At 41.7% G+C, this 15,263-nt stretch overlaps 2 protein-coding genes across 2 annotated transcripts; both read left to right on the top strand.

The window, feature by feature from the left end:
• Positions 1 to 2,136: 2,136 nt before the first annotated feature.
• On the top strand, positions 2,137 to 2,748 carry LOC145823939 (uncharacterized). The gene is made up of 2 exons (XM_082923512.1): positions 2,137 to 2,478; positions 2,566 to 2,748. Exons 1-2 carry the CDS (start codon positions 2,137 to 2,139, stop codon positions 2,746 to 2,748), a joined length of 525 nt encoding a protein of 174 aa, XP_082779638.1.
• Positions 2,749 to 3,012: 264 nt separating this feature from the next.
• On the top strand, positions 3,013 to 4,296 carry LOC145823938 (uncharacterized). The gene is made up of 2 exons (XM_082923511.1): positions 3,013 to 3,120; positions 4,003 to 4,296. Exons 1-2 carry the CDS (start codon positions 3,013 to 3,015, stop codon positions 4,294 to 4,296), a joined length of 402 nt encoding a protein of 133 aa, XP_082779637.1.
• The last annotated feature ends 10,967 nt before the right edge of the window (positions 4,297 to 15,263 follow it).

The following is a 15,263-nucleotide window of genomic DNA, read 5'->3' as shown; positions in this document are numbered from 1 at the left end:
GAAGGTTGGGTTATTTGATTTGGAACAATTCATCAAATGTGTGTTTTAAGCCCACTAGATAGTGGCAAAATCATGTTTTCTAAGCCCACCTGAGGGTGGCAAATCCACGTCTTAGCCTACTTGCGAGTAGCACCATCAAACCATTTTCACACAAACAAACATGAAATGTTTGTTCCAATTCAGGCGATCCAGTCTATACTTGTATGCTGTGCGCATCACATAGTAAATCTAGGCTAATAACCGGAATAAGAACGCATAATGTTTTCAAAAATAGATATCATGGTTAGTAGAGGCCGATCTTTGATCGGGTGAGCGAGGGTGCTCACGAAGTGACCTTCCCCAATCGTACCCAAGTTCCCGAGCCGAGGCAACTTTGGTGATGACGGACACGTGGCCTTAGGCAAACGAGTCAGGGTTTCCTAAATTTCCCCAAAATAAAATATTTAGGTGGCGACTCTGTATTTGGCAAAGCAATCCATGTTTGACACTTCTTTCAAAAATTTGTTTTCTCAAAACGATTTACTGGATTTGGACTCTTTGGTTCAGACTTAGAACCATGACAAAATTAAGAGTCCTGTATTGTAGTGAGCCCAGTATCGAATGGAACGGCGGGGGACTCGTTCCTCCCCGGGGCGTTCGGGGGACGTCTACAAGTACCAAGGACCAATGGTGTCCTTTACTGAGGCAAACCTAGACATGATATAGCATCCACACAACGATGCTCTAGTAGTGACCCTCAAGATTGGAGAATGCCAGGTAATGTGCATTCTGATCGACCAAGGCAGTTCTTGTGACATCATGTATGGCAGATGTTATACGGAGCTTAGCCTTCACTGAGATGATTTAGAGCAGTCGAACAACCCAATGGTCGGGTTCAATGGAACACCAACATGGCCTCTAGGAGCAACAAATTTGGAGGTGCAAGCAGGCACCAGGAATGTTAGCACAGAATTTATGGTAATTGATACCTCCTCCCCTTACAATGCTATATTAGGAAGACCATGGCTGCATGCAATGAGGGTTGTTCCCTCAACACTGCACCAGTTGTTACGATTTCTAACTAAACAGGGGATTAAGGAAGTCATAGGGGATTAAGTGCAGGCAAAGAATTACTGCATAGTAGTAATAAAATCCAACTGCAATGTGCGAGAGACAGAAAAACTAGAAATCAAGGACGAGGACATGGAAGTCCTAGATGATGTCAGCAAAGAACCGGCTGAGAAGAGCGAGGAAGCCTTGAAGAAAATTCTGGTCCAAGAAGGAATGCAGAGCGCTTCTTCCTTCTTGATTCAGGCTTGGCCGAGGAGATGGAAATGAAGTTAAAGGCTTTTTTACAGGCCAACATTGAAATATTTGCTTGGACATCATATAAGATGTCAGGCATTGACCCCGAGGTCACATGCCATATGCTCAATGTAGATAGGTCGGCTAAACCTGTCATCCAACAAGCAAGGAGGCCGACATTAATGCATGTTGAGGCAGTTGAGGAGGAAGTGGAAAAACTGTTGGAAGCCAAAGCCATTTGCGAGGTGAACTACCATACTTGGCTATCCAACACTGTGGTTGTGAAGAAGAAGAAGAACGGCAAATAGAGGGTTTGTGTTGACTTCACCAGCCTGAATAAGGCTTTCCCCAAGGACAATTTCCCACTGCCCAAGATTGATCAATTAGTAGATGTCACTTCAGGGCATGGAAGGATGAGTTTCTTGAACGCATACAAAGGCTATCACCAGATAGCAATGTATGCCCCAGATGAGGAAAAGACAGTATTCATTACCCCGAAAGGACTCTATTGTCATAGAGTGATGCCTTTTGGGGTTGAAGACTGTAGAAGGAACCTACCAGAGATTGGTTACCAAGATGTTCAGGCATTTAATTGGGAGGATGGTAGAGATCTATATTGACGACATTGTCATAAAGACCAAAGAACCTGGGAACCATTTGGCAAACTTGAAAACAGTTTTTAATATTTTAAAAACATATCGGCTTCAACTCAATGCTTCGAAATGTGCATTTGGAGTCGGGTCTGGTAAGTTTCTGGGATAGTTGGTCACCAGAAGGGGCATTGAAGCAAGCCCAGATCAAATCAAGGCCATCATTGACTTGAAAAGCCCGACATCAGCAAAACAAGTACCGATGTTGACTGGAAGGGCCGCAACCTTGAACATGTTTATAAGCCAAAGTTCCGACAAGTGTAAATCATTTTTTAATTTGTTAAAGAAGGCCACAGATTTCTTGTGGACAGAAGAGGGTAAAGTCACCTTGGCCGACTTGAAAAAATACTTGGCAACCTCTCAATTTTTGTCAAACCCAATACTTGGAGAAGAACTATTATACTTGGCAGTTTTGGAGCATATAGTGAGTGCTGTGGTAATCAAGGAAGAGAAGGGAGAACAAATGGCAGTATACTATATGAGTAAAACCCTAGCAAGTGCAGAGACCAGGTACTTACCGCTAGAGAAATTGACACTAGCCCTGGTGATGGCTTCAAAAAAATTGAATCACTACTTCCAAGCCCACAAGATTGTGGTATTGATTGAGTATCCTTTGAAGTCCCTATTGTAGAAAGGAGATCTGACAGGTAGGGTAGCCAGATGGGCAATAGTGTTGGTCCAATATGACTTGGAGTTTAGGCCCAGAACAACAATTAAGGGCCACGTTCTGGCCAACTTTGTGGCCGAGTTCACTCCTGCTATCATCCCGCGTCGGACTCTGGCGAACCGCGGCTTGGGATGCCCAGAAGAGTAGGAAGAAACCCAACTGGGGTCCAAGAACTCCACTCTAACAAAACAGAAGAAAGAAGATAAACCAAAGCCCTGTGACATCTACATCGGTAACTCCTTCTGCCTGTTTGTTTATGGAAGTTCAAACCTTCAAGGAGCAGGGGTAGGAGTAGTGTTAGTATCGCCAAATGGGCAAATGATAGAGTAGTCTATTTGTTTGGGATTCAAGGCCTCAAACAATGAAGCAGAGTATGAGGCACTGATTGTAGGGTTGAAGTTAGCAGTTACAATGGAGGCTGATGAGGTGGTAGTCTTCTGTGACTCCCAACTTATTGTGAATCAGGCAACAGGGAAGTATGCAGCCCAAGATGAACCAATAATAGTCTATCTTAAAGAGGTTGTCAGATTACTTTCCTTGTTCCAAGATTGCCGGCTACAGAAAGTTAGCCGAGATGACAACAGTCACGCCGACGCCTTGGCCAACCTGGCTAGTGCAATAAAGTCGGGGGAGCCAAGGACAATCATGATTGATTACTTTGACAAGACCAAGTGTAGAACCTCTAATAACAGAATATGAGGCAATATGTGTGGAGATGGGTCCAAGTTGGATGGATGCAATAGTGATGTTCCTCAGGGATGGCAAGTTGCTAGAGGACCGAAAAGAGGCACACAAGACCAGATTGAAGTCGGCCAAGTTTAGCCTAACAACAGATGGCCATCTCTACTGGAGATCCTTCATTGGACCCCTTTTGAGATATGTACATCCCTCCCAAATTAAGGACTTTCTGTATGAGATTCATGAAGGAGTCTGTGAAAGCTATGCTAGGGGCATATCACTTGCTCATAGGGCCATCACTCAAGGGTACTGGTGGCCCTACATGTAGAAGGATGCTGAAGCCTACATCAGAAAGTACGAGAAGTGTCAAAGGTTTGCACTTTTGATACATCAACTAGCAGCAAATTTGAACCCAGTATCCAGCCCATGGCCATTTGCCCAGTGGGGCATATATCTTGTTGGACAACTACCCAAGCAACTGGGCAAAGGAAATTTCTACTAGTAGCAACTGACTACTTCACGAAGTGGGTAAAGGCTGAACCCCTTGCGAAGATTCAAGATATTGATGTGAAGAACTTCATATAGAAGAACATCATCACTAGGTTTGGGATCCCAAGGGCAATAATAGCAGATAATGGTACACAGTTTGACAGTAAGCTAATCAAAAACTTCTGTGCAAAATACAAAATCAAGAACTACTACTCCACTCCAAGTTTCTCTCAGAGCAATGGTCAAGCAGAAGCACCCAATAAGACTATCTTCGATGGGATCAAGAAGAGGTTGGAAGTAGCAAAAAGGAAGTGGGTGGAGGAGTTGCCTAATGTGCTCTGGGCATATCAGACTACGTCGAAAACATCAACTGGGGAGTCTCCTTTTTCCATGGCTTATGGCATTGAAGCAGTTCTCCCACTGGAAGTCGTCATCCTTGTAATCAAAACCCAAGGAGTAGAGAATGGAACTAACGAGGCTTCCTGGCCCGAGATCTGGACCTGCTGGAGGAGAGAAGAGAGAGAGTAGCAAAATGGCTGGGGGCATACCAACAGTAGCTTGCTAGGGCTTATAACAAGAAGGTTAACCCAAGAGAGTTCAAAGTTGGAGATCTTGTCCTAAGGAAAGTTGTCGGAAACAAGAAGGATCCTAGGGAGGGCAAACTTGCCCAAACTGGGAGGGGCCTTATAGAATCATCTCGGTTGCCAGCAATGGGGCATATCGGCTTGAAGACACTAATGGCAAGGAGTTGCTAAGACCTTGGAACACTTGCAATTTGAAGTTTTTTTTATCATTAGTTTTTTGTTTTTCGAAGTTTATGTTATAATTTTATTAGCCGAATTAATAATAAAATGCTAGTCTGATTTTTATGAATTCGAAATTTGTGCGATAGGACTGACCGGTCCTATGACAATGTTTTTGAATGAAACATGACAAATAACTTAGACTTATTATACGGTGGAGTTGAATTATACTTGCATATAGTAGAGTTTAATTAAGTTGGCAATGTTTCTGAATAAAACATGACAAATAACTTAGACTTATTATATGGCAGAGTTGAATTATACTTGCATATAATAGAGTTGAACTAAGTTGGTGATATTTCTGAATGAAACATAACGAATAACTTAGACTTATTATATGGCAGAGTTGAACTAAGTTGAATTAACTTAGACTTACCATATCAACAAAGTTGAACTCAAACTTGCTTAATGTGTCGGCAGAATGGAACTAAGTTCGCTTTAGTTAGATTGACAAAGAAACCAAGGTCGAACACCTCAGCTAATCTTTGTTTAAATCTGACTTTGACAAAAGACCATAAACGCATAATGTGAGCTTAAGTGGAACTTAGGTTCACATTAGGAGGCAGGGAGCAGGAATGATAAATAAACTTGAGAGCTTGGCTCTTGTTCAAATTTCAGAACAATTTACAAGTTGAAGTTGGCCGAGATAATAAAGGAAATGGTATCCGAGGTATTCATTACCCAAGATAACCAACTAGGTTGTCAAACTTGGAAAGGTTAGAAGGGTAAAAGATAGCAAGTACAAGTAGGGATGCAATACTTGTTGAATGTTGTTCAAAGAAATTTTAGCAAAGAAATATTTTAAAATATTTTTAAGTGTTGGCCCAGAAAAATAGTAAAGGTTTTTATCTGAGGTGAAACTTGTATTCCAAACCCAAAGTGATTACACAGTTAAGGTGTATTTTGAAGAAATGCAAAAATATTCTAAGTATGAAAGGCATGAAAGAAAGTAGTAAGTAAGCATATATGAAGAGAAACATCCAAACACTTAGAAAGAAAAGAAGGCATGTATTCATTCAAAGGAAGCTTGTTCAAATGTCAAACAAATAAGACACTTCGACCTGGCATAAAAGATTACTTGTTCAGTTACAAAAATGGCACTTCGGCCTAACAAAAGCGAAATGAACAAAAAGTACAAGTAAAAGAAGAAGATCCTAAGCATTGGCATCAGTGACAGATTACTCAACCTCGGCTGTTGGCGTTGTGTTAGCCTCGGTTAGCAGAGCTCCTCCCTTCTCAACCGCTATCTCGGCATCAATTTCGAGAAGGGTCTGGTCCAAACTCTTCTCGGCTAATGCGATCTCGGCCTCTGGTATGGTCTTTTTAAGAGTAGTACTTTGAGGGACCTCATCCTCCTCCTCATTCTAAGTCAAATCCAGGACTTGCTCATTTAGAGTTGGGGACTTGGCCATAATAGTAGCAGCATCTTCAGACTTGTCGGCCTCCGCATGTTCTTCTGTCTCAACCTCGTTTTCAGAGTGGCTTGGAGTTAAGGGAAATGGAAGAACAAGTCGGCTGGCGTCATAGAGAGGTGAATCCTCAGGAACAGCCAAATCCTTCAACACAACCATCCATCCAAGGTTGTAACCCTTGTTACATGCTTGGTTGACTTATTTTTTGTAGGCATCACGGACGTCATTCGCACCCTCAGCGTAAGCCTTCTCGTCGGCCGCTTTTATTTTAGCCTCCTTCGTGGCGAGCGCAGACTAAAGTTCGCTCTAGGCCTCGCCAATTTTTTCCTCAGCCTCTTTTAATTCGACCTTAACGTTTTCAACCACTTCAGCACGATCTTTGGCCTTGTTTTATGCAGCCTGAGCAGCCTTGGCCTGGTCCAGCAGACCTTGGATGCGAACCTTGGCCTAGTTAAGCGAAAAGAGGAGCTTGGAAGCCTCTTTAATCTTCTTGGTTAATTCCTTCTTAAATTCCTCAGTCTTGACTGCCAAAGAATGACCTTGTTAAATGGCCTACAAAGAAAGAAAGAGGATTTTTTGTTATGTAAACAAGGTACATAATCTTAGTAGAACACAATATTGCATCATTAGTGTATAGTTCTCATACTCCATCAGCTCAGCCATGAGATTGAGGTTGGCCGATAGCAGAACGACAATAGAAATGGCGGCACCAACTTCCACAAAGTCAAGGGCACTATCGCTGGCCAGCAGAGGTTGGTCTCCGACCCTGACTGTTGGAACCCAGGGCTCATCTACAGGGAAAGCACCAAGAGGAGTCACACCTTCGGACCTCAGCCTTTTCTGAGGTTTGTCAGATGGTTCGGCCTCGACAGGCCTCTTCTTAGCCACAAAGCTAGTCTTCTCAATTTCGGCCAATTTGGAAATTGGCACTGTGTCCTTGGACTTGACTTCGGTGGCGATGGCTTTGGCCTTGGCCCTTTTCAACCTTTTGACTTTGGGCTTCGGCTAGGACTAAGAACGGGAGGAAGAATAGATAGACACCACCCCAGGGATGTTGGCAAGAAGGTCATCGGGGACTATTTTGGCGTGGCCCATTTCGTCGACTGCGGCGGTGATGGTGACCCTGTAGCCGAAATGAATTGCTGGTGGGGCAATTGGAGGGTTTGCTGGATCGTGTGCTGATGAGTCAGAATCTGGATGTTTGTAACTTCGAGTTCTACTGGCAGGAGCGTTTGGAAGAGCTCGGCATCGGCACTGGTGTTGGGCTGGAGGAATTAAGTGAGGGGCCGAAGTGGATGCCTCACCTGTAGGATCAGATGAGGATGAGAAAGCCTGATCTGGCCTTGGAAATGACGTAGCTGGAGGAGTTGAGACAAAATATGAAGTTTTGCTGCGTCTAGGGATGTCGAGCAGGGGGCTCCTATACGTTGGGATGAAGTTGAGGAGGACTAAAGCCTTGCGCACTTCAGTAGGCAAGCCAAGAAGACGCACCAAATCCTTGCTTGGCACGTAGTATTGGCAAAAATCCTTTTCGAGCTGAGAAAGGGCTGCAAAGACATAAAGAGAACATTAGAAACAGAAAGATAGTTAAATAAAGTAACAGAAAAAAGGGACTTTGGAAGGGGACTAGGTCCTTACCCTTGTCATCCCTACAAACTTCGCGGCGCAGGGGGAAGAGGTAGAGTTCATCATCTGGCGCGAACTCCCAATTTCCCGAGACAATTAGGTAGTCATCTGTCACGCCTTTATTGGAATCTGGGATATCGGCTATCAACTTGTATTGAGTAGATCTCGGCTTGAGGTAGTAGGTGTAGCCTTTAGTGGTTTTTAAACTACATATGGTGTAGCAATACTGGATATCAGACAAGGTGATTCTGGCATTCTGCCGACGTGCCAGTTCGGCAATGCCATTGATGATCCTAAAAGAGTTAATGGCCAGCTACATGAGATTGAGTTTATAGTAGTGGATGACTTCCCTAAAGAGGATATCTAGCGAAAACCTGACTCCACCTTCAACAATTGAGACTACTGGGAATGGCATATAGTCCTAACCAAGCATAATTGAGTCATCATCCCCAGCCAACCTTAGGTGGACATCGGCTGGGATGGAAAACTCTTGCCTGAAGTATTCTAATTTGGTTAGGGTATCTACCCTCCACCTAAACGTACTCACGATGTTGGCTTAATTTCAGAAAAGATTGATTGAAGTAGGGTTTAAGAACCTCGGCTAAACCCCAAACAGGCACTTGGATAAGGGTTTTTGAAGATCTAAGGGGAATTCGTTTCAATTTTCCTAGAGAACAGGGTTTTACATCAAATCCCAAACCTAAGTCCATGGGGAAACAAGAATCTAGAAACAAAGCAAGAAAATCAAGAAAAGAACATGATTCAAACTTAAGAAAGCAACAGAGATTCAAGAACACAGAGTAGGTGTGTGCAAATGTGCAAAAGTCAAGAGTAGTGACAAATTGTTAAAGTATCAAATATATGAACAGTGTGCATGTGTGTGCAAGAACCACGAACAGCGTATATGGACACAGAGATAGATTGAACAGCACAAATCGCAAACAAGCACGTTTGGCATTCTAAATGAAGAAAAAAAAAACATAGTACAGCTATACAGATACAAGTCTCACAGCCACAAATGCGATGTGAAACATATGACAAGAGGATAAAAAATAAATAAATAAAGAAGTCATGATCGGGGACAATAAAGACTGAAATTAAAGGACAAAAATTTAGGACTTACCGAATGGGGCCGAAAACGAGGACACCGACGTAAGGTTCGCCGGAGTCAGACGGACGTAAATGCTTCATCGGAGGCATAGAGCAAAGCACAGTTGCAGAAAGCTTTGAAGGTATGAAAATAGAGGTTTTCGTAGAGAGAGAAAGAGTTTGAGACAAAGGGAAATCGAATTTGTGAAGTGAAAAGACAGAGAGAGAGATGGGGAGTTTTGTCAAAAACACGAAAGGGCGACAAAAATGTTTTGATGGTGGTTTGGGTGACGTGCCTATTAGGCGACGTGGACTGAATCGACGTGACTTCATGGCACGTGTCAGGTACGACCTAATGAAAGTGGAACACGTGTATGAAACGGCTGGAAAGGCCATGCGTGACAACTCATGCGCAGTTAGAACTCTTGGAATTCTTGATTAAATGAAGCAATAACCTCGGCTAGGGGAGCGATCTCGGTTAAGACGCATAAAGAACTTGTTCCTTAGTTCTTGATCCTTGGTAAAGTGGACAGTTGAGTCTTGGGTACTTGAAACCGACGCGTCATGACCTCGACCGAAGGGAAGAATGAATTTTAGCCGACATAATGTATGAACAAGCGATGTAGGTTCCATTACCTCAAGTAGCCGAGGTAATAGAACCTAGAGGGCAGTTGTGAGGGCATATTTTGTGAATGACAGCACGTGGCCAAGGTGACACCGAAGTGTCAGCCGAGGTGCCACATGGCCTAGTCCTGATGCCGAGGTGATCTCAAGTAGGCCGAGGTTATCTACAAAGATACCGGAATTCGGGATAAGCAAATAAAGGACAAGAGTCCTAGAATGAGGGATGATCTCAATCTTGATAAAAATAAAGCACTTAGGGAGTTTATCCCTGTTTAGCAGAAAGTCCAGGATGAGCATTGAGTCTAAGTCCATTGAAGTGAGACTTCTACAGGGATTAGGTTAGAGCTAGCTATAAAAGCAGGGCACCCCCGTGTGTCAGGTAGGGGTGATAGACTATAAGTAGTAAGTTCTTTCTTGTGAGTTTAAGTACAATTTGTTATCTATGAGAGATATTGATTACTGACTTAATCATCGAAGTGCCCCCCGGTAAACGAACCACCGCCGGATTCTCATTTTCTTGTGCAGGTTGTTGGGCTTAATCTATTCTGTCAGTACTCTACAGCTGAGTTTCCTCTTTTGGTTGTGTGGTCGGAAATCTACACCCACAGATCCATAATATAAGTAAAATAATATATAATGAATTAAAATAAAGAGTAATTAACAAATATGAATAACAATAACTAATAAATGTTAACTAACAAACAATGTTAAAAAATAAGTAACTAATAAATATTAATTCAAACAATTACTCTCACCAAATCATGAATGTGATACAAAAATTAACTTCTTTTGGTAAAAGTTTCTTCTTGCATAATTGCAATTGTCACTTAGGGATAAGATTTGAAAGTTAATTGAGAGAGTTAAGAGTTGAGAGAGAATGAAAGTTTGAGAAAGAGATTTGTTTATAAGAAATGAAATGAGAAGATGGGTGGTATTTATAACAATTGGAAGGGAGGCGTTAAATTATAAATTTAAAAATAAAAAAATAATAAAAAAAAAACTAAGAATAATTGGGCCTTTGATGACAAATGGTCATATGACCATTTGTTTGTTTTTCAAAAAATTTGACCGTTGGATAGGGCGGGTTTTGATCATTGGGTTGGGGTAGGGTAGGGCGGGATGGGTCAACATCTATGAGAGATTAGCAAGGAAGAGAGAAAGATAGGAATTTGGTTGTTGATAATTAAAAATTGGGCAAATTACATATACCTCCCTTGAGGTTTGGCTAAATTACAGATACCCTCCTGAAGTTTCAGAAATTACATCCTGCCCCCCTAAGATTTGTATTTTCATAACAATTTGCCCCCTGATGTTTAAATTTCATAACAAATTACCCCCTAATTTGTTTTGCAAATATAGCATTCAGGGGGGAATTTGTAATTTCTCAAACCTCAGGGGGGTATTTGTAATTTAGCCAAACCTCGAGGGGGGTATATGTAATTTGCCCTTAAAAATTTTAAAAAGATAAGATATTTATGAGAGATTATGAGTAAAAGATAATTTAATTTTGTTTGTTATATAAAAAATACAAGCATATTATTTTCTTGAATAGTAGCAAAATAAATTTACCTTTTAATAAAGTTGTAGTACAATAAAATATATTTACTTTTTAAATTGTGTGCTTGATGATATATATATATTTTTTTATAATATGTAGATAGAAAATTTTAAAATTAACGGTAGTCAATTGTTATCATTATAAACTACAAAATTAATTTTAGTAGTGATAAATCACTAATCAATAATTTTGGATAAAATCATGGATAGTGAATAAAAAAATCAACACTTAAGCAACTGTAGACGTCCCCGAACATCCCGGGAGGGAATCTCATTTCGTTCATTTGGGACTCACTACAGTTCGGACTCTCAAATGTCACAGTTCTTAATCTAATCTCACAATGTGCGATATGAGATTGATAAATCACCAAAGAGTCCATATCCGGCAAATCGTTTTGGAAAGCTAATTTTTAGAAAGAAGTGTCAAACATGGACTGCTTTGCCAGATACAGAGTCGCCACCTAAATATTTATTTTGGGAGATTTAGGAAATCCTGACTCGTTGCCCAAGGCCACATGTCCGTCATCACCAAAGTTGCCTCGGCTCGGGAACTTGGGTACGATTGGGGAAGGTCAACTACGAGCACCTCCGCTCGCCCGATCCGAAGATCGGCCTGTGCTAAGTATGATATTTTGTTTTGAAAACATATGTGTTCTTATTCCAGTTAATTAGCTAGAATTTACTATGTGATGTGCACAACACACAAGTATAGACTAGATCGCCTAATTTGGAACAAAGCATCGCATATCTGTTTTGTTTGGAAAATGGTTTGAGGTTTGCTACTCGCAAGTAGGCTAAAACACGGGTTTCGACGAATTATTTCAATTCAAACAACCCAACCTTCACCCACAGGCATTCAGGCAGTTATATCATATAAGCACATAGCCTCATGGTAAGCATGTTGTCATGTTAACACTTACACACATGCACGATGCTAAAGCATAAATACTCACAGTGTACTCCGAGCCAAAACAAGGAACATGTTAGTAATCAAATATATGATCCAAGTCCATGTTAAAATGGCTAATGCATCGCATACAAAGTGCAACTAGAATAGGCTCGGCTAATCTAAGGATGGCATGTGAAATGCAACAACTCGATATACGTATTCAACTTGGAATTTGAAATACTATGTAGTTAGTATGATGCACCAAGCCCGGTGCATGCAATACAGATGAATGATGCAAACATGCATAGCATGAGGATGCTAATTGAAACGTGCCCTAGAACTAACCGTCATAAGCGGTTAAGTAAAAGGGAGAAAGAAATGGTGGTTGGAAGACATGCATCACACACACACACGCTTATTACACAATTGCCCTCTCTCGGAGGGTGCGAATGAACAATACAAATTAATTAACTAACAAGCTAATTAAATATTACAGACCCTTAATTAATTAAACAAATTAATTAAATTACTGAAATTAGTAAAACAGCCTCGGGAAGAGGGACGAATGCAAGCACGCTCGGCCCCGCTCAGAAATCCACCGCCATGTCACATGTTGCCTCTGTGTACACTGCTCTGCACCTCTGAGGACAGCACAAGTCTCAAGGTTACTTTTGGACTACTCCCTGAGCACTGTGGGAGGCCACCGACCAAGGGGAAACACCACCGGCCATGGAGAACTGGTCATCGACCAAAAATTATACCACCGGTTGGGTTTTGATAGTCGGCCGGCACTGAAAGTGGTCGGCTGGCCATTTCTTCCTGCAGGAGACTGGTTTGCTGCAACAGAGGACAGGCAAGACATGGGAATGCATTTTCAAAGCAATTTATGCACCACCACCCTCCTCGGCATGTTTGAGACTTAGAGGAGCATGGTTCTCGACCCTCGGGCCATCAATCGCGTATTTCAATGCATGATGGCCCAAGAAGTCAAGTGTGCAACTTCAATATCAAATGAAATGCACACAAAACAAATAAAAGGCCTCCAAGCCCTATCATAATTGATTCAAGAGGCAAGAGATGCGTGCAATGATATGCAACCTAAACATGCAAACTAGGCATGCAACATGAACATGTGAACAAGCATGCAACTAATTCAAACATGTAACAAGCATGCAATAATATGTGACAACATATCAAGCATAGGACGAGATGCAAGCTAACAAGCATGCAAAATGCAACTTAAGCATGCAAGCGTGTAAGATGCAACACGGACAACATGTTAAGCAACCAAAACAAAAGGAAGAATGCATGCCAAATGCATCACAACTTAAACATGCAACAACATGCCACAGGCCAAGTATACAACAAGGTCCATTTGAACTAACATGCTACAACATGTCAATAAACTTATGACCTAAACAATGCAACCATACATGGCATGCAACAAAAGGCAAAATGGAGCAAGCATGCGACAACATGCAAGACATGCATGCAACAGCATGCGAGGATGGTCTTAAACCAATATGGACAGCTCTCAAATAGGTCCAAATCAGTGGCCAAAATGCTATGGAGGTGAGGACAAAAGTACATACAAACATGCATGCCAATTGGCCTAACACTTAAACATCGAAGGGGGCAACTTTTAAGCACACTTAAAAGGGAAGATAAGCATGCAAATGTGACAACATTGCATGCTCTGAAATCATGCTAGAGGTGATGCCAAATCACATGAATAAGCCAAGCATGCGTGATTAAGGCTTAAGGCTTAAAACTAGGCAAGGGATTTGGACCAAAGCTACACAAAACAAAGAGCATATGGCAAGTATGACCCAAAACAGTCCTAAATCATGGCAAATTAAGCCTAAAACATGCAATGAACTAAGCCAAAACAAGCCAAAACAAAGAGGGCAAGGCATGAGGCATACAAGACCACAAAAGAGGCATTATTCTACACCTAATACAACCAAACATGGCATGATTTAGGCGATCAAAAATAGAGGTATGACATGTCAAAAGGGGCCCAAAAAAAAGTACTTAGATGGCATCCCAAATACCCAAGCATGTTGGCACACACAATGTCACATCCATGAGGCATACAACCCTAACTCTTTAAAGCATTAAAGGAGTTATAAATGGAAGCATGTGAGCATGAAACACGGACTGAAATATCATAACTAATGGTGCCAAACCACTGAAATGATGCAAATAGAGCATGGTAGAGGAGCCAACACTCAAAGCATACAAGCTAGGTTACATGGTAGCTGTACAAAGCAAGTCATGGATGACCCAAACAACCAAAATCAGACCTAAAGCATGCCAAAACATGCATAAAAACTTCACAGAGTCAAGCCAAAATCATGCTAGAAACAAAGCTCAAAGCACACAGCATATTGGGGCAATTTCATGGAATTACAAGACAAGTATACAAAGAATGCATGGCATGCCTAAACCCACTTTGGACAGAGGTAAATCATGGCAAAATAACACCAAATACCTACTGAAATGAAGCTAAAGCAAGCTAGGCATACAAGCTACAACACAAGCTATTTGTGCAAGCATAAAAGACAACAAGGAGAGGGGATGACCCTCTCCTATTTAGGACCTCAAAACCACCTCTCCACCATTGAAAATCCTCTGGATTTCAGTGGTAGAGAGGTCATGCAAAGAAGAAAACAATGGTAAAAAGGTATGGCCTAAAACAAGGCCTAACAAGGCCTTAGAGGGGGGAGACAACCCCAAACCTCAAAATGACCTTAAACAAAGTTCAAAACCAAGTAAAAATAGAACTTTTCTCAGTTATATACTAAGCTTAAAAACGGATGCAAGATAGGTTAAAAGTTTGTGCAAAAATGGGGAATAAAAAGGTAAGTTTCTCACCCTTGTAGAGTTTCTTCAAGAACACCACTCCAACACTTTTTCTGAGTTCAAAACAACTCAAGAACTCCAAAACCAACTCCTTAGCACCTCAGCAACTCAAGGATGGTGTAACACTAGGTGTCTTAGTGCAAAAATGTGAACAACACACACTTTTGGTCACAAATACACACACAAATATATATAGAGAGAGATATATCAACTCTAACCCTAAAATTCCAGAACCCCAGAGAAGGGAGGAGGGCCTCCCCTCTTATAGAAATCCAATTTCTAAGGCTTTCAAGAGAAGCTAAACAAGAGGCAAATCCCTCCATACACGTGTATGGAGGGGGTGTAAAGTGGATACCAGTTGTGACAGCTGGCATAAAAATATCTACAAAAGCAGATGAACAAGGTTCGGCCAGCAGAAAAGGCCGATCGACCAACACAAAGGGGCGGCCGACTAAATACATTGCCGACCGGCCATAACTTTTGGCCAGTAGAAATAAAACAGGGCCGGTGGCCTCAGGCCATCGCCGGTGATGTGTGGGGATAGCCAACAACCCATTTCTCGCCCTCAGGTGCAAAGACCACAAGTCCTTGGTCCAACTAAGCACAAAACAAATAAGTCGAGAGATCTTG

Source organism: Camellia sinensis, chromosome 4, assembly GCF_055761805.1.
Source record: "Camellia sinensis isolate YWXY chromosome 4, ASM5576180v1, whole genome shotgun sequence".
Classification (NCBI taxonomy): Eukaryota; Viridiplantae; Streptophyta; class Magnoliopsida; order Ericales; family Theaceae; genus Camellia; species Camellia sinensis.
Note: the sequence above shows the minus strand (reverse complement) of the source record. Positions and strands in the feature narration are given on the sequence as shown.